The sequence below is a fragment of the Cyprinus carpio genome, chromosome B13 (genome assembly GCF_018340385.1).
Source record: "Cyprinus carpio isolate SPL01 chromosome B13, ASM1834038v1, whole genome shotgun sequence".
Taxonomy (NCBI): Eukaryota; Metazoa; Chordata; class Actinopteri; order Cypriniformes; family Cyprinidae; genus Cyprinus; species Cyprinus carpio.
In genome coordinates, this window is record NC_056609.1 from 30,885,074 (window position 1) to 30,906,355 (window position 21,282).

At 32.6% G+C, this 21,282-nt stretch overlaps 1 protein-coding gene across 1 annotated transcript; it reads right to left on the reverse strand.

The window, feature by feature from the left end:
* Window positions 1-922: 922 nt before the first annotated feature.
* Window positions 923-19,707, reverse strand: valopa (vertebrate ancient long opsin a). Its single transcript, XM_042737620.1, has 5 exons — window positions 19,048-19,707; window positions 16,033-16,243; window positions 9,341-9,458; window positions 8,893-9,132; window positions 923-1,705 (listed from the first exon to the last, which is right to left on the reverse strand). The coding sequence occupies exons 1-5, from the start codon at window positions 19,385-19,387 to the stop codon at window positions 1,484-1,486; spliced, it is 1,131 nt and encodes a 376-aa protein (XP_042593554.1). The 5' UTR covers window positions 19,388-19,707; the 3' UTR covers window positions 923-1,483.
* Between the last annotated feature and the right edge of the window lie 1,575 nt (window positions 19,708-21,282).

Consider the following 21,282-nt stretch of genomic DNA (forward strand, 5'->3'; position numbering starts at 1 on the left):
TGCTGCAGTGATGAAGCCTAAAAGTTCAGTGTAAATGATGATCAACATTCAACAGTCAGGAGTCATTTATGCAGTGTTGGGGAGTAACTGAATATAAATTATAAACTTTTTCCAGTCGTTCAGCTGTTAAAAAATGCAGTGTTTTAGACCACATAGGTTTACTGCATTTAAACATTTGTGCTCATATCATTCTTCCATTGAATTCTTTGCAGAACTTTGGGGTTCCATGTAAATATCAAGGTTTAGAACCATTATAGACATGTGACCCTGGACCACAACCAGTCATGAGGGTAATTTTTTTAAATTGAGATTTATACATCAATTAAAATCTTGAATCTGAAGATGCAAAAAAAATCTAAATATTGAGACAATCACCTTTAAAGTTGTTCAAATGAAGTTCTTAGCAATGCATATTACTAATAAAAAAAATTACGTTTTGATATATTTACTGTAGGAAATTTACAAAATATCTTCATGTAACATGATCTTTACATAATATCCTAATGATTTTTGGCATAAACTTTTTTTTGATAATTTTGACCCATACAATGTATTGTTGTCTATTGCTACAAATATATCTGTGCTACTTATAACTGCTTTTGTGCTGCAGGGACACATATTGACATACTGTGATATCACTGTACCATGGCATTGCCATAGTATTTTTATATCAATGATAACACCATTATGGTCCTAGATAAAACACAATATAAAACCTTCACAAAAATTATTATAAAATTTTCACAACAATTTTTAAATTATATTTTTATTCCATTTTGGAAATAAACAAACAATAAATAAAAACTAAAAAAGTGCAAAAAAAACAATATTGTGAGCTATAAACTCACAGTTCTAAGAAGAAAAGACCAAATTGTGAGATACAAAGTCACAAATATCTTATATATATATATATTTACTCACTGTTACACCTTTAAAAAGTATGATGCATTAAAACACATGACAAACAACCAATTTCAGCTATAACAAGTAATCGTGCAAATATAATCCATTTTTAACTTTGGTTTAAATATTTTCATGGTTTATTTATGAAAATATTTAATGAATTGCAATACATTATGAACACCTGTATAATGCATTATACACAAAGGCCTCAAGTAGTGTTACCATATTAACTGTATTAAATTAACAACTGTATTGCAAATTAATCTCTTTTTTTAGTTTTGGCAGTCCATTTTTGTGAAACTGTTGCAATATAAAGCTTTCAAATAAATGCAAATTATATTTTAAAAGATATCACTCTTTAACCACCTTCTTGTTTTTGTAGTGAATTCGTTTTTAAGGGTAGCTTGCAGATAGTTTCATCCCCAACACTGCATATTTCAGTGTTTTTGCAGCGCACAAGCTGCAGAATTTAATGATGGATCAATGATTTTTAGACTAAAGTTTGAATGCCAGCATTCAAAAGAAAATATGCATTCAGCCAGAGAACATGAGTGACAAACAGAGGTGTTGGCGCGTGTCTTCACATCGGACATACTTTGTTCTCAGGAATGGGAATTTGGGGACAGGAGTTGCGTTCATTGGGACGCTCATCTGTTTTAGATCGGACGGTTCCAGCAATGGCGGACATCTCTCCTGTGTTGCTCTCATTGGTCATGCCGGCGCGCTCGGTGGTCTGGTTGATGTTCCCCTCGATGACGGTGACGTCACTGCAGCTCAAGAGCTGAACCACACACTTCCTGAACTGAGGAGATCACAGGGAAGAGAAATGCAATGGATTACTCTCCACTGAACAATTCAACTCTGCTCTGAGCTAGAAAAACATCCATGAAATGAATTTGACCTCCACTGAACATCTCCAAAAATTCATAAACTCGAGATTATGGTTCAACATGGCTAAATTTGTAAGTAATTTCCTGAAGGAAATGTGTTTTTTGGTCCCAAAATGTATTACAACAAATTCTAAGGTGAGACACCACAGGTAAATAGAGTAAAACGTTAACTAATAGATATCAACCTACGTTGCCTATTTGATTCGTCTCAGTACATTCAAAAGCCAGGTTCAAAATTCTTGATGGATTTTGTTGAGTTCAAGGTTTTTACAGAGGGGGTATTGGATTTCTCTTTTAGTTACTCCATAAATCATAAAATACTATCAACAGACATAAAAAAGTACATTTTCATCAGGTTTTTAAGGAATAAAATGTTGTATAAATTGGTGTGAATGATGTATGAACAAACCCCTCAGTAAAAATCTTCAGAATACAGACAGGAATAAAACTGTAAAGTTTGGTGTATGCTAGTGCTGCTAAAGTGGAGAAGAAAACTTTTAAAGATATGGAAAGGAACTGACATCTACAGTCACGAATAAAATGTTTTAGTACTGTTATATAAACCAGACAAATGCTATGGACAAACCCCTCTATAAAAACCTTCAGAATATAGATAAGAATAAAACTGAACATTTTGGTCTTTGTAAGTGCTGCTGAAGTGGAGAAACAAACTCATTTTTAGAAAACGGCTTTTAAAGATATGGATTGAAATTGAAATACACAAACAGACAAAGTTTAAAAATAAAAGCAGGCAAATGATATATGAACAAACCCTTCTGTAAAAACCTTGAGAATATAGATAGGAATAAAACTGTAAATTTTGGTGTATGTAAGTGTTACTGAGGTGGAGAAAAAACTCATAGCCTTTAAAAATTTTATTGTTTGTGAAACCCACAGCCACAAATAGATAACGTTTTTAGGAATGCTACATACAGTAAATAAGAAAAATGTTATAAAGTGCAAAAATAAAACCATGCAAATGATATACGTACAAACCCCTCGGTAAAGTCCTTTAGAATATAGATAGAAATAAAATGTTGTGCTGCTGAAATGGAGGGAAAAAACTCTTTAAAGATATGGATTGAAACTGAAATACAAATGCAAACAGATAAAAGTTTTTCAGGGATAAATTGTTTTATGTTTTATGTTACATAAGTCATGTTCACAACAAATGGCTCTTTAAAAACCTTCAGAATAAAAGAAAAAACTCAAGCACAATAAAGTGTAATAAAAACAAACATTTAAATGTAGATTTAAGATGCTTTAGAGTTTTTTTTCTTTGCAATGCGTCTGAAGATAAGAAGACAAGCAATAAACAAATAGCCCGTGATCTCAAATTCAACAAGTGCATGAACAAAACAATGAATTTGCCTTAAATTAGTGACCAAAGTCTGTAAAGTTAAGTGGATTTTACTGATGCAATCAGGCTACTGAACCACAGTGAAATCGAGTGATCAGTTGACGTGGTGCTTCTGTGTGAAACATGCGTGTGCAATTAGTCAGTCATGATGAGGTCAAAATTGCACAGTAATCAATAATTGTTTCCACATTAGCCTGAGGTTCACGTCGTCCTTTTTATTCTTCATTAGTCCTTGTCATTAAACTACAGAGACCGATAGACACTAATTAGTTGGTGTCCTAAAGTCACTTTTAAAACCCATCTGTGTCTCTGAAGATCTGACGATGAAGCTTCACACTATGTGTTTGTTTAGAAAAAATTCTATAATTATAGAGGTTTTAAATCACTTACTGTATCTTGGCTGTAAAATCACTTTTATTATGAAATTCACTAAATATTACACTGAGTTATTATAGTAACAATTTTATGTTCAATTCAGTGTTACTTGTCATTTCTTTGTGATTATTTGTGAAATTTAGTTTGAAAATAGTTTCAATGTAAATCCTATACAGTTTTTTTTAGTGTACACTTAACCTGTCTTTGAAACGATTTTTACTCAGAAACTGATTAAAAAGTTCACAAACAAGGGAAAAAAAAAACAGCAAGAAACATATTGAAACAATGGTCACACTTTATGTTGATAGTCCACTTTAGACATTCTACTAACTATAGGTAACTTTGCAACTACATGTCTACTAACTCTCAGAGTAGACTGTTAGATTAAGTTTAGGGTTAGTAGAATAAGTTGACTTATACTTGCCAACTTTCTTATAGTCAGTATATTGTATGTTGTGGACCCATTAAAATAAAGTGTTAGCAGATATTAAGCAGACAGTCTACTAATACTAAAGTGACTGCTAGTTGACATGTAGTTGCAAAGTTACCTATAGTAAGTAGAATGTCTAAAGTGGACTATCAAAATAAAGTGTTACCAAAATAATCATAAATTTTTGAAGTGGAAAGACAAAGTATTTTCTTGTAAAATGTACTTCAATAATCATTGGGTTATTTACAAGTTTAAAAAATACAGTGTATTAATATGCACTAACTGGTAAAACACCAAGGCACAAAATTCTACAAATTTTATTACTCATTGCTTTTCAGTCTAATTTCTCAGTATAAACAGTGACCAGCACTAAATCTGTAGGTGTGTTTGTGTTTTTGAGATATGATTCTAGTTTTACGATTATTCATATTTACACATTTAAATTTTAAAGTTTTAGTAATTGGGATGTGTTCGTTCGTTGTCATTTTTAGTATTTTTGTTTATATATATATATATATATACATACACACTATGAAACAAATAGTATTTTCTTGTTTTCTTCACTATTTTGAAAAAAAAAATTCACCCATTTTCTTTTCCATTTTCATTTCATCAAACTTAAATTTTCACCCATTTTCTTTTCCATTTTCATTTCATCAAACTGACAGAGCATCAGTCACCAGCAAATCCATCTGACCACTGACAACGTTATTTAGTCTGAGTCGACCGTCAAGCAAACAAGCATGTCATGTTGCTGTTCAGGTATTTTTGCAGGTTTCTATTCCAGAAGAGCGTGGACAGAATCCAGATGTCAGCGTTTGAATGAAGGAAACCAGCGGCTAAACTGACAGCTACAGCTCAGCAGGATGATGGAAAGATGCTGCGCTGCCAAACACGGTTTACATCCAATAACTTCCACAGCTGCTCAATAATTCAACATCTCCTTTGGAGTGTGCTGGGTCTGATCCAAACCGCAGGTATTTATTTATTTTTTTATTTTAGTAATGTATATCAGATATTTCAGCTCTGGTGAAGCAATATCATACCACCATGACAGCTTTAGGATTTTTCTAAATCCATAAACTGTGTCCTGTGCTCTTCTCAAACACACTCTGGTAAAGCAACCTCAATCCTAAATGGCTTGCATAAGGACTTATTTCTGTCAGGCGAAACCTTCAATCTCTTTCAGCTACAGTAACCTATTTATCAGTAAGGGGATTTTAAGTGGGACGCTGGAAACTTTCTCGCCGCGCCTCGAGATCTTCATGCAATATTATGCATAAGATCAAAATTTAAGTACAAGCATCACCACAAAATCATTGAGCAAAGCAAGTTGCAAACTGAATTCGAGTTTGGCCTTTCTATATTATATATATATATATATATATATATATATATATCTATATATATATATATATATGTGTGTGTGTGTGTGTGTGTGTGTGTACATATATGTGTATATATATATATATATATATATATATATATATATATATATATATACACATATATGTATATATGTGGCCAAGAATTGGTGTACACTGCTGTCCCACAACCAAAAAACACATTTAAAAAGCACTCCAGTATTCAAATATTAGATGTTTACAAAGATCCTTCTATTATCGCTTGAAACCTATAATAATATTTATTATTATATAATTTAATGGGTACTTTCAGTTGGGAGGTGGCTGTCCCTAACCCTAAATTTCAGTTTATGAAAATGATATTGAAATAGTTTTTGTAATTTTTTCCATTGTTGTTTTTAAAAGTATATTTTTGATTCTTTTAAAAAGTGAAGTTAAAAAATATATTTTATATATTTTTTTATATTTTATATTTTCTTTGTAAATTATGAAAATGTATGTAAAAAAAAAAAAAAAAACTTTGCCCCGGATTTTTCATGTCACTTCCGAAACAGTGTATGTTTTAGTCTACTGGCCGAGACTGATTTTGACTAAACCCGTAAATTTATGATCAGTAATATTCCTGTGTCCCCCTTTCTCATAGCTACAAGGTCGATAGGTCCCATCATTTTGAGGTAAATTGTTTTCAAAAGTCTAAAGAAACGTCACTACCAAACACTTTTTTTCTGCAATTATTTCTGCAATTCGGTAGTGACATCTTTGTTTTTTGGGTGTTATCCCATAAAATTGTCATTACCGAAACAGTCATAACTGAAACGTAAACATTGTTTCGGTAGTGACAAAAGGGAACACAAATTCCTCATATTTGGGGGAAATAAACAAAATATTAGTAGTTATGCAATTTTTTTTTTTTTTGTATTTTATTATGTTTTAGTAGTGTTTTAGTATGCAAGTTAAAAATCTGTAATGTGATCACTGTCAAAGCATTACTGTCACTACCGAAACATGGGATGTTTTTTCAAAAATGAAGTATACTATATCAAATAGATGTTATGCTAGTTTTTGGTTAAATGTATATTCAAACTAATGAATTCTTAACTTTGAAATTAGTATGATCAACTGTTTGCCTTTTACAAGAAAGATTGGGTTCAAAATACAACAAATCTCATAAATTACACTTGAAATATTATTAAAATGTTTAATTTGTATTAATTTACCTCTGAAAATTAATATATATATATATATATATATATATATATATATATATATATATATATATATATATATATATATATAATTTTCATATACATTACATAACATTACATTTAGTCATTTAGCAGACGCTTTTAATCCAAAGCGATTTACAAATGAGGACAATAGAAGCAATCAAAATCAACACAAGAAATACAAGTGCTATAACAAGTCTCAGTTTGCTTAAACGCAGTACACGTAGCAAGGCCTTTTAAATAATATAATAAATAAAAAGAAAACAGATAGAATAGAAAAAGAATAGAGCAAACTAGTGTTAGAGATCTTTTTTTTTTTTCTATTTACAACATAGATGTAAGCAAAGTCTTAATACCCCTTCTAATTAAATTATTATTACTGTGTGTTTTGGTAGTGACAAATTTGCAGAGAGGACAAATATTCTAAAACTTTCTGGAAATACAATATGAGAATTATAATGGATGCATATGCACAATTACTAGAACTGTGTATCTTGGATATTATACAGTTTGCATGCATACAAGTTTATTGGAATTTTTTTTTTTTTTTTTCAAGACATTTACAAATCTGACTGTGGACCAATTCTGTAGAATGGCCCATATATATATATATATATATATATATATATAGTTTTTCAGTGCTTCATTTCCTACACCTTCTATCTTATTTTATTTATTCTCAGGTTAGGTCAATTAAGTCAAATCTCATAAGCATCTGAGTTCATACTTACAAAACAGGTCACAGAAGACTTCTCTGTGGTCTGTTCTTAGCTATAAATCAATGCCAGGGGAGGCAGACTTATAAATACAAGTCGGTTTATTCATTAAAATTAGTAAGTAAGTAGTACAAATATTCTACAACCATGTACACAAGTACTAAATAAAGTATAAATATAAAAAAGTTATTTTCTTAAGACAATATCAGCGACGGTTCTGGTGCCGGAGGGCTCTTCAGGTCTCGAAGCAGCATCTGATTTCATCGTCACACTTCAGGCTTTAATAGACAGCAGGTGGATCCCAGTGTCTTCTGACATCATACTGGAAATCCCCTCAGAAGATGTTTATAAAAGGCCTTGCATCTTCTCATCTTCTTCTTCGGGATTCTTTGCACTGCTGTCTTTTACACTTCGTCTGAAACACAGCAGCTGAGGTAATGCCCACCGTTTTTCTTCCACGCTCTCACTAATACATGTGTGTATGTGTGTATGTATGTATACACATACTTTTTGTAACCTTTAAATAACATTCTAATTGACAGTTAAACTGGAAATTTTAATGTTTGTAGAATATTAAAAAAATGTTCAAGAAATATATTTTGGATGATAACAACATTGTAACAAGTTTTTGCAACTTAAAATAATACTTTAACTAAGGCAAGAAAATAACAATGTTTTAGAAACATTTAAAAACTATTTTTAAATAACCTAAATGTGTTATCTGATTGTAAAAATGGTCAGGTGAATAATAGGTAATATAATCTGACATATTAAATAATCTAATGTTTTGAAATGGAACAGTTTATTAAACCTTTAAACTAAATATCTAAAACAATCTAACAAAATACAATCTAAATCATATTTGCTCAATCAGGCTTTTATGGCTAAGATAATCTGATACAGTGAGAATATGAAGGAAAAACAGCTCAATTTTATTCAGACTCAAACAAAATTTTTGTTTTATTCAGACTCAAAGCAAAATTTGCTGCAGAAGCTAAAATATCAGCGGTCGCTCTATATCTGCAGTAATGTGTCTCAGTGAGATGAGATGTAAATGATCCAAACATATAATGCAGTGATTGAGAGATGAAGAAATAAAGGCTCCTCAGAAGATGTGAGATGTTCTGGAGGCTTGTGAAGATCATTCCTCCGCTGAGGAACAGTGAAAGTAAAGCTTCTGGAAACAAAGCGCTCCTCAAAAGATCCTGATGATCAGATTTGAGACTCTAAAACATGATTGATGGAGAATCAAGTAAAGCTGAGCTGCTTCAGTCCAGTAAAGAGTTCATCTGGAGATATTACTGCAGTTATTCTGACCTTTACTTGATCAAAATCACTCAAGACATCACAACATAATCACAATCAAAAACCTATTACACTAAAAAACACCCTAAACTATCAATCAGAGACAGAAAACAAATAAGAGACAGAATAAGAAAGGAGATCGAGTGTGAAACAGGTTCAACAGCAGAGTTTGATCATCTAGAGCTTTAGAAATGTGCATCAAATATAATACATCATGAGTTTGATTTCCAGTCAGTGCATGAACTGATAACATGTTTGCACTGGATGCACTGTAAGTCACTGTGGATGAAAGCGTCTGACAGATGCATGAATGTAAACGTCACCTGTTTGTTCATGAACACGTAGATGATGGGGTTGTACACCGCTGCGGTTTTGGAGAAGAACGCCGGAACGGCTGCCAGCCGCGGGTCCAGGTGAATGCTGGGAAGGGCCGTGACCACGATGGAGAATGCGGCGTATGGGGTCCAGGCCACCATGAAGGCCACGATCATCACAACCACCATACGGGTCACCTGACGCTCCGGCTTCCTGGCATTACCCAGCCTGCCGTGCGAGTTAGAAACCTGCGAACACACACATGGTGTGTGCTGACAAAACAACTGATGATGGCAGTGGATATAAATAATATTCTGTAAATATAACACATAGTAAATTCTGATGATTTTAATGCTTTCTCAGTGATCTCAGGTCAGTTTGCAGCTGTGATGACATCAGAAAGCGAATCGCTCGTCTAATGAGCCGCTGGACTCCAGGTGTTGTGGAGCGACTGACCTTTCTGAGCTTCCGGAGCAGTTTGCAGTAGCAGACGATGATCACACCGAGCGGAAGGATGAAGCAGGTGGTGAAGAACGTGATGATGAAGGTGTGATCGTGGACATTTCCTGAATACCTGCGGAGGGACAAAATCAAAGATTCGATGAAGAGAAGCTTTCTTACCTTTCCAGAAAAAAAAAATCTGTATATATAAGTATTAATTTCCATAATTTCTTTCTCAAAAAAAAAAAAAAGAAAGAAAAAGAAAGAAAAAGAAAAAAAATGATACTGACTCCAAACTTTTGAATGGTGTAGTGTATAATGTTTTATATTAGATAAATACTAATCTTTGGATCTTTCTATTCATCAAAGAATCCAGAAAAAAAAAATTACTCAACAGTTTTAAATACAGAAAATAATATTAATATTAATAATAATAATAGTTGCATTAAATCTATAAACTTTTCGAGTAGTTTTTTTTTATTTTTGACTTCTGTCCCACACCCAGATTATCAAAAAATAAATAAATAAATAAAAAATTAACATACATCATTACTGAAAGCACAATAATTTCCAATAATTTAATTATTAAAATGGTGTGCAATACTAAATGTTACATTTACATTAACATGTATTAATTTAGCAGACACTTTTATCCAAAGTGACTTATGTCTTATATATATATATATATGTGTATATGTGTATATATGTGTGTGTGTGTGTGTGTGTGTGTGTACTTTAGTATTTATTGTGCAACATTTTAATATTTATTGTGTAAAAAAGTTATAGCTTCAATAAAGCTTCCATTATTATTATTTTTCAAGTTCTCACTTGAGATATCGGTGAAGAGCTGGAATATGAGTTAATGTGATGTGTGAATATAGTAAAGAGAAAAATCAAGGTAAATATCACTTGTGAGCAGAATGCTTTTATTGTGCTTAATTTGAAAAGAAGATGAAATTGTCAAAATATGCAAAATGGGTGGACATATTATTTAACTGGGTTTCGCACACAACATTTTTGGAATAATACACTAATTTCATTTCTAATGTTTTAAATGTCACCACAGAAATCTATTAATGACACATAGTCTGGAACACCCTAAAGCTAAAACAACATTTTTATTATAAAAAAAATTATGTCAGTGGCTCAGAGCTTCTCAACAAAGGAAGCCTGTTTCTTTCTCTATGGTTTATCTCTGTTGAACACCGGCCTTAATTTTTCCCATTTTCAGTATTACACATGAAGGAGCTGGAGATCTTATGAAAACACCTTGGCCTGAGTCTGTTTAACGTGATGTATTAATGCTCATTTGCATTAAGTCATTATTTTGTAAATGAACTAGTAACAGCAATGCTTGGATGTGGTGTTTGACAGTGTTTGGTAATGCAGCTCATGGTGAATATGAAATGAAAGGGTGAAAGTCAGTCTTAAGCAAAGTAAAACACGGAATGTCTGAATATAAAGAAGAAAGGAGGTCATAATGCAAAATGACAGTATAAACGGGTGACAGAATAAAGGACAAACTAAACCTGATAGTTACACAATACAGCTGGAGGATATTTACCCAACGCTCACACAAACACCAGCACTGTTTACTATTTACAATGACTCTAAAAGACGTTGTGTCTAAAGTGAAATCCGTTTAGTCAGGTGTTTACTTCAATAACATTAAAATGATGCCCTGATGTGCCAGTTAGTGAGATATTTTAGTTTTCTGATGATTGTGCAAATCTTTTATTATGTTATATAATATGTTTACTCTTATTTGACAAGTAAAAACTCATCACATGCAGACTAACGTGTAACAAGACATTTGTATTTTTGACCAATAGAAAAAAATAAAAAATCAGAATATCAGCTGTTTTTCAGTCACTAGACTGTCAAATTCATTAAAGTATGGAAGCTTATTTTTGCCACAGAATATTTGATATACAAGTAATATGTAAGAATATATAAGTAATTGTGACTTTTTACTTCAGAATTCAGACTTTGTTTCTTGCAATTCTGATGGGGGAAAATCATAATTGTGAGATATAAACTTAAAATTGCAAGACAAACTCAGAATTACGAGATATAATCTCAGAATAATGAGATATAAACTCAGAATTATGAGATATAAACTCAGAATTATGAGATATAAACTTAGAATTAAGAGATATAAACTCAGAATTATGAGATATAAACTCAGAATTAAGAGATATAAACTCAGAATTAAGAGATATAAACTCAGAATTACGAGATATAAACTCAGAATAAAAATTGTCAGATATAAACTCAGAATTGCGAGATATAAACTCAGAATTACGAGAAATAAACTCAGAATTGCGAGATATAAACTCAGAATTATGAGATATTAACTCAGAATTGCAAGATATAAACTCAGAATTAAGAGATATAAACTCAGAACAAAATAAATATAAACAAACAAATAATAAATAAACACAAAATCATAAAAAATGAGATATAAACTCAGAATTATGAGATATAAACTCAGAATAAAAATTGTCAGATATAAACTCAGAATTACGAGAAATAAACTCAGAATTATGAGATATAAACTCAGAATTGAGATATAAACTCAGAATTATGAGATATAAACTCAGAATTATATAAACTCAGAATTATGAGATATAAACTCAGAATTATTGAGATATAAACTCAGAATTATGAGATATAAACTCAGAATTATTGAGATATAAACTCAGAATTATGAGATATAAACTCAGAATTACTGAGATATAAACTCAGAATTATGAGATATAAACTCAGAATTATATAAACTCAAAATTACGAAATATAAACTCAGAATTATATAAACTCAGAATTACGAGATATAAACTCAGAATTATATAAACTCAAAATTATGAGATATAAACTCAGAATTATTGAGATATAAACTCAGAATTATTGAGATATAAACTCAGAATTGTGAGATATAAACTCAGAATTACAAGATATATACTCAGAAATATTGCGATATAGGGCCCTATCATACACCCGGCACAATGCGTCGCAAGGCGCAGCGCAAATGTGTTTGCTAGTTTTCGCATTTTTTTGTCCAGCGCTACGTTGTTTAATTAGCAAATGCATTTGCGCCCATTTGTGCGGCCATCGGCGTGCTGGTCTAAAAAAGAGGTGTGTTCAGGCGCATTGCTAGTTTAAGGAGCTGAAAATAGACTGCGCCATAGACCAACTCAAACCTGGTCTAAAGTCTGGCGCAGTGTTTTTTCTTTGTTATTTAAAGAGCGTGTTAGTATAGGCGGGTCCACAACGCGCGTACACGCTGCTTATTAAACAAGGGACGCACTGCAGCACACAAACATGCCAAATATTAAAAATTAAAGGATTGCAATGCATAAGAATTTTTTGTAGGCTAATTAAATATAAAAATGCCTACATGTCATAATGGATAGTCATCGCATGTATCAGAATTAAGCTATCTATTTGCTCGCCCACGAGCAGCTCCGTTTCATCTCGGAGTTCTGTCTTTGCACTTGCCAAATTCCGCCACGTAAATAGCAAATCCGTCATGGCATGAGCACAACTAGCTCTTAAAGGGAATGGAAGATGAGACTCTGATTGGTTTATTGCACGTTACGCCCAAAAAACACCCATTACTCATTAAGAGAATAGGGACAACCCGTTTAGACCATGCACCAGGGAGCGCCAACCATTTTTCCGTCATTAAAGTAGCAAAAGTGGATTTGGACACACCCTGAGTGCACCTGCACTGTGCGCTTTACACTTTGCGTTTAGATCGTTAAAATAGGACCCATAAACTCAGAATAAAAATTTCCAGATATACTGTAAACTCAAAATTACGAGATATAAACTCAGAACTACGAGATACTGTATAAACTCAAAATTACAAGATATAAACTCAGAATTATTGAGATATAAACTCTGAATTGCAAGATATAAAATCAAAATTATGAGATATAAATTCAGAATAGAAATGGCCAGATATAAACTCAGAATTGAAATATAAACTCAGAATTGCGAGATATAAACTCAGAATTGTGAGATATAAACTCTGAATTACGAGAAATAAACTCAGAATTACAAGATATAAACTCAAAATTATAAGATATTAACTCATCAATTTTTAAAATTGTGAGAAAAATAGTCAATTACCATTTTTATTATTATTCCTTGGTAGAAAGGGGCTTCGATACTAAAGCACAATGATGTTTGGAGATAAAGATGTTGAATGTTAAATGGAGTTTGAACAAGTACGAAGTCCTGGCAGTGAGTACTTCATATGGCCAAATGAATTCCAAAACAATAGCCCATTAGAACCAGGCTGACATTTATGGATAAAAGAACTAATTAGTAGAGAAGAGACAATAAATCTGAGCTGGTTAATTATCTGCTGGTTTAGGCTTAAATGAGAAGGAAAAGCTCTCATGGAGGCAAGTTTGACAAGCTCCATACATTAAACCTACTCATCCTATATTGTGGCATCCCTCGTTTGAAAATTAAAAGATTTTAGACAATTAGAAGATGTGCACAGAATAATCCCTCATTTACAGTGTCCCCTCTGATACAAGCTTGACAGATTTTTTTACAAATTCTGCCTCACAGAAATAATGTTCCTCTGATCTAATTAAATCCCTTTAGACAGATACTGAAATTTTATCTCTGTGTTGTATCATTAAGTAGACATGCACTTTTTTTTACATTTATGTAGCTATTAATAATAATTAGCAATATCTTTATATCTTTATAAAAAATCCCTGCAGATTTCTGTAGGTTTGTTGTGCTTTAAACAGAACAACTGAAGATACTTCAGACAAATACTTTTTCTTTGAAAGACATGCAGATGAATCAGCAACATGTATTTCCAGCTAACAAAAATATATTTTTAAGAACGTTTTGCTGACATTTCCATTAACTTATTAAAAGGGTTTTTTTCTGAATGTTGAAAACATCCCGTTTTTTGAATATTATTTTTAATGCAAACATTGAGGGAACATTTCATTTTAGATTATTTATTTATTTATTTATTTATTTATTTATTTATTTATTTATTTATTTATTTATTTATTTATTTATTTTTATGCAAACATCAACAGAATTTTTCCAATAATTTCCTAACGTTTTGCTAACCTTACCATTAAGTCATGAAAATCATATTCTTGAATGTTCTCTTGAATATTCAAATATCAACTTTTTTATGCAAATCCTAAGGGAACATTACTTTATATAACGTGTGACAAAATTCCGATGAAGCTATGAAAAGTTATGAAAACGTTATTTCTGAATATTCTCTGAATATTCATTTTTTTCCCCTAAACGTTTTCATTTTATCATTTTGTAATATAACATTACTTTTGAATGTTCTCTGACCATTCTGAAACAAGTAGTAACATGTAAAAATGTTAAATGAACATCTAACTAAAATGTTTCAGGAATAAAACCATTCCATGAACAATGTGGAAGTAACATTTTGAGTACATTATCAAATCCCAGATAAGTCTAAATGAACATTCTCTTAATATTACTGGAAGAACACTTCTCATAACTCTGCAGAGCAATCTGAGAATGTTCCTTGTTAGCTGGCTTTGGAAAGCAAACAGTACTTTGAATTCATGTTGATCTTCTTTAAAGGGCAGTTAGACAGTGATTTGAGGCGACATGAAGGACAGTGACTCTTTCTGATGCATCATAATTGAGTTTAAATTTATGGAAATAAGCAGTAGTGCAATGCAGTGATTATAAATGAGAAGAAGAACGCTACTAACTACCAACAGCACAGCAACATACTACCCTTACTCACTCTCTGTGTGAAAACACCTGAACAACAAGCCAACACACACTAATTATAAGCTTATTCCCTGTCACACATTCAGCACATCACATCTTGGTCTTTAGAAGTGATGGATAAACTGCTTCATTATTGAGCTGTATTGTCCTCATGAGACATGCATGTCAAGCGTGCCATTTACAGGAGACGTTAGATATCTTTAAACCTTGCTTTAACCACAGAGCATACCATCAGCTCCTGTTGATAGTCCAGTCAGCATTATTGAGCGCTTCTGTTTTCTGACTGACGGAAATGTTAAAGTGAATCTGACAGTCTGTAGGTATAAATGATCTGAATGTGAATGAGGAGAGTGGAGGAGAAAGGGTTTGACATTCAATCCAATTCAAAAAACTCAGAAATTGCTAGTAAATTTCACTAATAATTACAAAGAAAATATTTTATTTTTACAGTGCATGCAATATCTTACTAACCATGTTCTCTTATTTAATTTAATTTAATTTAATTTAATTTAATTTTATTTTATTTTATTTTATTTTATTTTATTTTATTTTATTTTATTTTATTTTATTTTAATATTAGGTTTTCAGCTATATACTGTACAGTATACATGTTTTTGTTAAATTGCAATATATAACATACAGTATTGCAATATGTATTATTAATATTATTGTTTTGTTTGTTTGTTTTTCTTCTTTACTTTCCTGATACTTGCAACTGTAGTTTATCATTATTATTTAGATTTTTGTGTAATGTTGAAAATTGATCTTTAAAAAACATTAACATTTTTTTAAAAAAAGCATGTACTTTTTTTTATTTAATCAAGATTTGAGATTAAAAATGTGTAAGGGGAAGCATTTTAGGTGCTGTAATTAGTCTTCCTGCATTAATTTAATTGTTAGATGGCCCCGCGGTGTGATTAATGAGTGTTTGGGCTCCTCACCAGTTGGGTTCGCAGGTGGTGCCGATCTTGCTGACGGTGTAGCTGCTCCAGCCCAGGACAGGAGGAATGGTCCAGATGAAGGAGAAGGTCCAGACGAACAGCAGACCCAGAGCTGCGTGTTTGCCTCGCAGACGGATGTTCCCCAGCGGCCGACAGATGACGAAGAACCGCTCGAACGCCAGGACGGCCAGAGACCACAGAGCCACGATACCTGCAGATTCAGACACATAGATAACATCTCTCCAAAACACCTGAGAAGACTGAACCACGTCCTTCAGACACTTCAGAGCCAGAAGCCTCAAGAAATATATTTATTGCATGAGTTATGAGTCATTTTAGATGCGTTTTTAACTAATATTTATTCTGAAAACCAGGTGGTGAGTTTTCAGACAGGTCTGCACTTTCACAAACCCATGAACTTTGCAACATCATCAACACTGTTACTGAACTCAGTCAACGCTGAACTGAACTGAGCTGACTCTATTGTCATCTGTAGAGTTGTTTTTCAGCTGTATCAAACTTTTTCCATAATTTAATAATTTTGCAACACAGATAGTTATTTAACTGAATTCAGCTGAGTAATGGCTCTATTGTTTTCTGTAGGGCTGCCTTACACTGTAGTTGAATCGAAATTATTTCATTATTGATTATTTTGCAACTTTTTTCTTTTGCTGTTTATGCTGCTTTGAAATGATCTGTATTGTATAAAGAGCTGTTGAACTAAATGCATCTTGACAATGCATTCCAGTTCATTTCTGAAAAATACATGCAACTCATATTAAAACAAACTGAGCAAGTGCATTAAAAATGAAACTTGTAAATTAACTACATTGACCTTGTCTCATTAAGATTCTGATGCCAGTCTAATCTGACAATCAGAGAACTTCTATTTCTCTTATCTAGGATCGTTTTTGGAGTGGGTGTGTTTGGGGGGAGGGGTCCTTTATTTTAATATATTTCATATTAACATTTTAAGTCCATGCAAATTTAGACTGAACAGATCTCAAGATATGAGACTTAATAAAATATTGAAATCTGTCAATCCACAACTTCTTTAATGAGCTAGTCTTGACAGATCATTAAATTTGCATTTAGTGCATAAAGAGTGATGTTTCTATCATAGACTCTAACTTCAGTGATTGCGCTTCATATGACCAGATGCTACTTCACTGACCGTTAATGAAGAGCCACAAATAAACTATCTACTGTGAAATCAATATGAAACAAGGACAAATTCACACTGCTTTACTGCACATCTGACGTCTGCAATCACACAGTTTTTCTCTGGTGATAATGTTGTGTTCATCTTCTCTCTAGTTTGATTAATTGCACATTCTGTTGCATATTCACTATCACCGAGAAAGATACCAGAGCAGAGACTGACTCAGATCAGTCAATGAAAGTCTTATTAGCAGTTTAGAAGACTTTATAAAACTACATTTCCAGCATGATGTACAAACGACATTCCAAAAAAAAAAAGTTCAGTCTGTGGGACTTTTTGGCCTCTGTGTGTCACTAAAACTATTTACACAAAACTGCATTAAAACATATCATGTAAGCATAGAGAATAAATAAGAGGATTAATGAAAGCTGCTTAATGAATGATAGTGTGAATGTGGGTCATTGAACACATGGATGGTAAATACTGACACCTGCAGTTATTAAACAGATGTGAGCGCATCTGTTCATCTGGGTTATTCTTTACAGTAGAGTCACGACTTCACAGGCAAAACAACCACAGCTTATGATTTTGCATGCAAACTTATGTACTGTGTTAGTTTTATTAGATTTCATTACATTAACCCTCAGGTTTCGAGATTATCTGTGAGGTCCCAGAAACCATTCAAAATAAAATAAAATAAAATAAAATAAAATAAAATAAAATAAAAATATTAAATAAATATTTATTTTTAAAAATGTACCTAATTTTCCCATCAGTTACTTTTAATAATGTTCCTCTGATCTAATTAAATCCCTTTAGACAGATACTGAAGTAGACATGCACTGTTTTTAATTTATGTAACTATTAATAGTAATTTGCAATATTTTTTTTCTTCTGTTGGTCTCATTTTCACACTAAAAAACTGTGGAAAATACAGTAAAATAAATAAAAACATAACTGGCACGAGATAAATTTTAGAGTATTTGTGGGTCAAAGACGTTAAGATGTACGTATCAAAAGAAATTTGTGATTTTATGTCCATAGAAATCACATTAAATGTCACTAAAGTGTCTACTTTTTAGGTTTCAAGTAGGTTTTTGGAGGATAAAATGTCAAAATTTGGTTGAAATAATGTTAAATTGTCATTCAGTGTAACAAAAAAAATTTATGTAAAAATTCAAACAACATGTTTATTCTGACATATACATATTAAAATATATAAAAGAATAAGGGAGCATATTAAATTTTACTGTGTTTTAAATGAGTAAAAAATTATTAGTGACAAATGGGCAAAACCTAGGATAGTGGCATTTAAAAAAAAAAAAAAAAACAGTATTAGTAAAAAATAGCATTTGGGTTGAAAATAATTAGTCTTTTAATGTGTCATAAATTGATTTTTGTTGTAAATATGCCTAACGAGATTGTTACACTGAGTGACATTTTACTGGGTGTCTTCTGTAAATCAGGGGAAAATGTATGATATTTATTTTTTCCTCGGAAAAACAAAAACAAAATTGCAATTTAATTAAACAGAAAACTTTTTAACTTTTTTGGGGAAAACAACGACAGTTTAAAGCAGTATTACACTTATTTTTATACTTAAACCCTTTTTCGTCTTTGACCCATGTACAAAAAATATTGATTGATTGATTGATTGATTGATTGATTGATTTTTGAAACACAAACAGAAGTAATGGCATTCATGCAGGATGTTTGAAGCATGTAATCAAACTGAAAGCGTTTACAGTCACAGTTTAGAAAATTCAGTGTCCAGATATTACAAAGAATCACTCAAACCCCAAACGAAATATGGTGACCGAAATCATAAGGGCTAAAGCAAACTTTTGACTCACCAAAAAAGGTGACTGCGAATCCCTCCAAAACACAAGCCCATCTGCCCAAGAAGAAATACCCGTGATAGTTGGTCACAAAACTGATCGTTCCTCCGCTCAGAGACACGAGAAAGTCCGCCAGAGACAGATTGACGATGATATAATTGAGCGGCTGCCGGAGCTGCTTGAACCTGAAGGTGACGAGCATCACCGTGAAGTTCTCGCACAGAGACACCGCGGTCACCACGAACATCAGCGCCGCCAGGACTCTATAGTTCCAGGGCGCGATGGACGTGAGCGGTCCGGAGAACGGATCCTCGCTGTGAGACACGCCGTTCACCGCCGCCTCAAACGACTCCATCTCTCCGAACGACTCAGAAGAATCAAACCGAACCTACATCTGGAGGAAGTCCGCGTGCATCGTAAATGCACAGTGTTTTTCTGATTATTTCTGGGTTTGTCCTCTACATCTGAAGCGTAATTCAGCGGACTTTGTTGACTTTCTCTTGCTGCATGGGGTTTATATAGGCTACCATCACAGGTCAGGTCAACCACGTAACTGCGCCTTCATCATCATCACCATCATCATCGCTTCTGTGTGCAGAGCTCCAGTCAGTGCGCTCCTGCTTCAAGGAATCACTAGCGCAGAAGGTTTTTACGCAGACTCTCGCGTTCAGATGATATGTGTCCCTGCAGCACAATAGCAGTCATAAGCAGCACAGGTATATTTGTAGCAATAGACAACAATACATTGTATGGGTCACAATTATACATTTCTCTTTTATGCCAAAAATCATTAGGATATTAAATAAAGATCATGTTCCATGAAGATATTTTGTAAAACCACAAACATAAAAAAACCAAAACTTAAATTATTAATATTAATATCCAATAACAACAACTTAACAACAACAAATTTAAAGGTGATTTTCTCAATATTTAGATTTTTTCGCTCCCTCAGATTTCAGATTTTCAAATAGTTGTATCTCAGACAAATATTGTCCTCCTAACAAACCACACATCAATGGAGAGATTATTTATTCAGCTTTTAGATTATGCATAAATCTAAATAAATAAAAAATTACCCTTAAGACTGGTTTTGTGCTCCAGAGTCACATATATATTCATAACTTCATCCATTCCGCTTTAGCGTCTCGTGCGTAATTCTGATGCAGTCGCGCAAACTCCAATCTGTGAGCGCGCGAACGACGACTTTGCTTCAGGAACGGGACTGCTAAGCGCACTTCGTCGATTGTCTATCTCAGTCCTGCACTGCGCAATGAATGGAGTGTGTGGAGAGGATCGATGCTGGAGACCCTGGAGAGCCGCTTTGATTCATTATAATCTCCAGCTGCAGCACGCGTTAGTGCGGGTCAATAACGCGCAACCCGCTGAACGCGCTCAAAACTACAAGTGCTAATAGAGTTATGCATTATAATGCGACTTTATTGACAATGGATTCTACGGTTTAATTATACAGATTGCTTCTAAGATTTAAATAGACATGGACCAAGAAAGTCAGCGTTGTACGGGAGACCCTTTGGCACTTTTCTCTAGTGAATGCTTCTACTTCTCAGGGTATCAATTTCGAAATAGATACAAATATTAAAATCACAAAAAAATAAACACTTTAGTAACGCTACTGAACATCGGGGCAAGTTGTCACAATGGGAGCCTGCTTTTAAAACAGTTATAAAAGACAAAACATATCCTTCCAAAAAAAAGGTATACACAAAAATCTCAGATGCTGTATTTTATAAATACATATCTATTGGGCAATTTAAATATTTGAATGCAAGTTAACATTACCTAAAACATCAGGGTTATTAAAGTTATGCTAAAACATAAACATAAAAAACTGTTACTTAAAAAAAAGTTTCAAAGTTTTATTTCAACTAGTTATCATTTTTATTTACTTTAACTTGATTTATTAAAATAACTAAAACTACATACAACAAAAACACAACAAAATACTGAATCTTTAACTAAAATAAAAGCTTTAAAAAAAAAAAACTTCATGTGTGAAACAAACACACACACACAAACACACACACACAAACCTTTCAAAATATACATTTTCATGTGTGAAAAAGATTATTAAAAAAATACTTTAATTTGCATGTTTTTAGCATTATCACAATTAATCTGTGAAGCATTAATACTGATAATCTGTTATTGTTTGTGGATAAAAATCTCAAAGTTTTTGACCAAAAGATATTGTATGTTATGTAAACATCTATTGGCTGATATAAACAT

Excerpts from the sequence above, each read along its gene's own strand:
- valopa (XM_042737620.1), bottom strand. The coding sequence starts at position 19,387 with ATGGAGTCGTTTGAGGCGGCGGTGAACGGCGTGTCTCACAGCGAGGAT. Across the intron at positions 9,459-16,032 it reads ACCACCTGCGAACCCAACTG|GTATTCAGGAAATGTCCACG; the intron begins GTGAGGAGCCCA and ends GTCCCTCCGCAG. Across the intron at positions 9,133-9,340 it reads TGCTCCGGAAGCTCAGAAAG|GTTTCTAACTCGCACGGCAG; the intron begins GTCAGTCGCTCC and ends GTGTGTTCGCAG.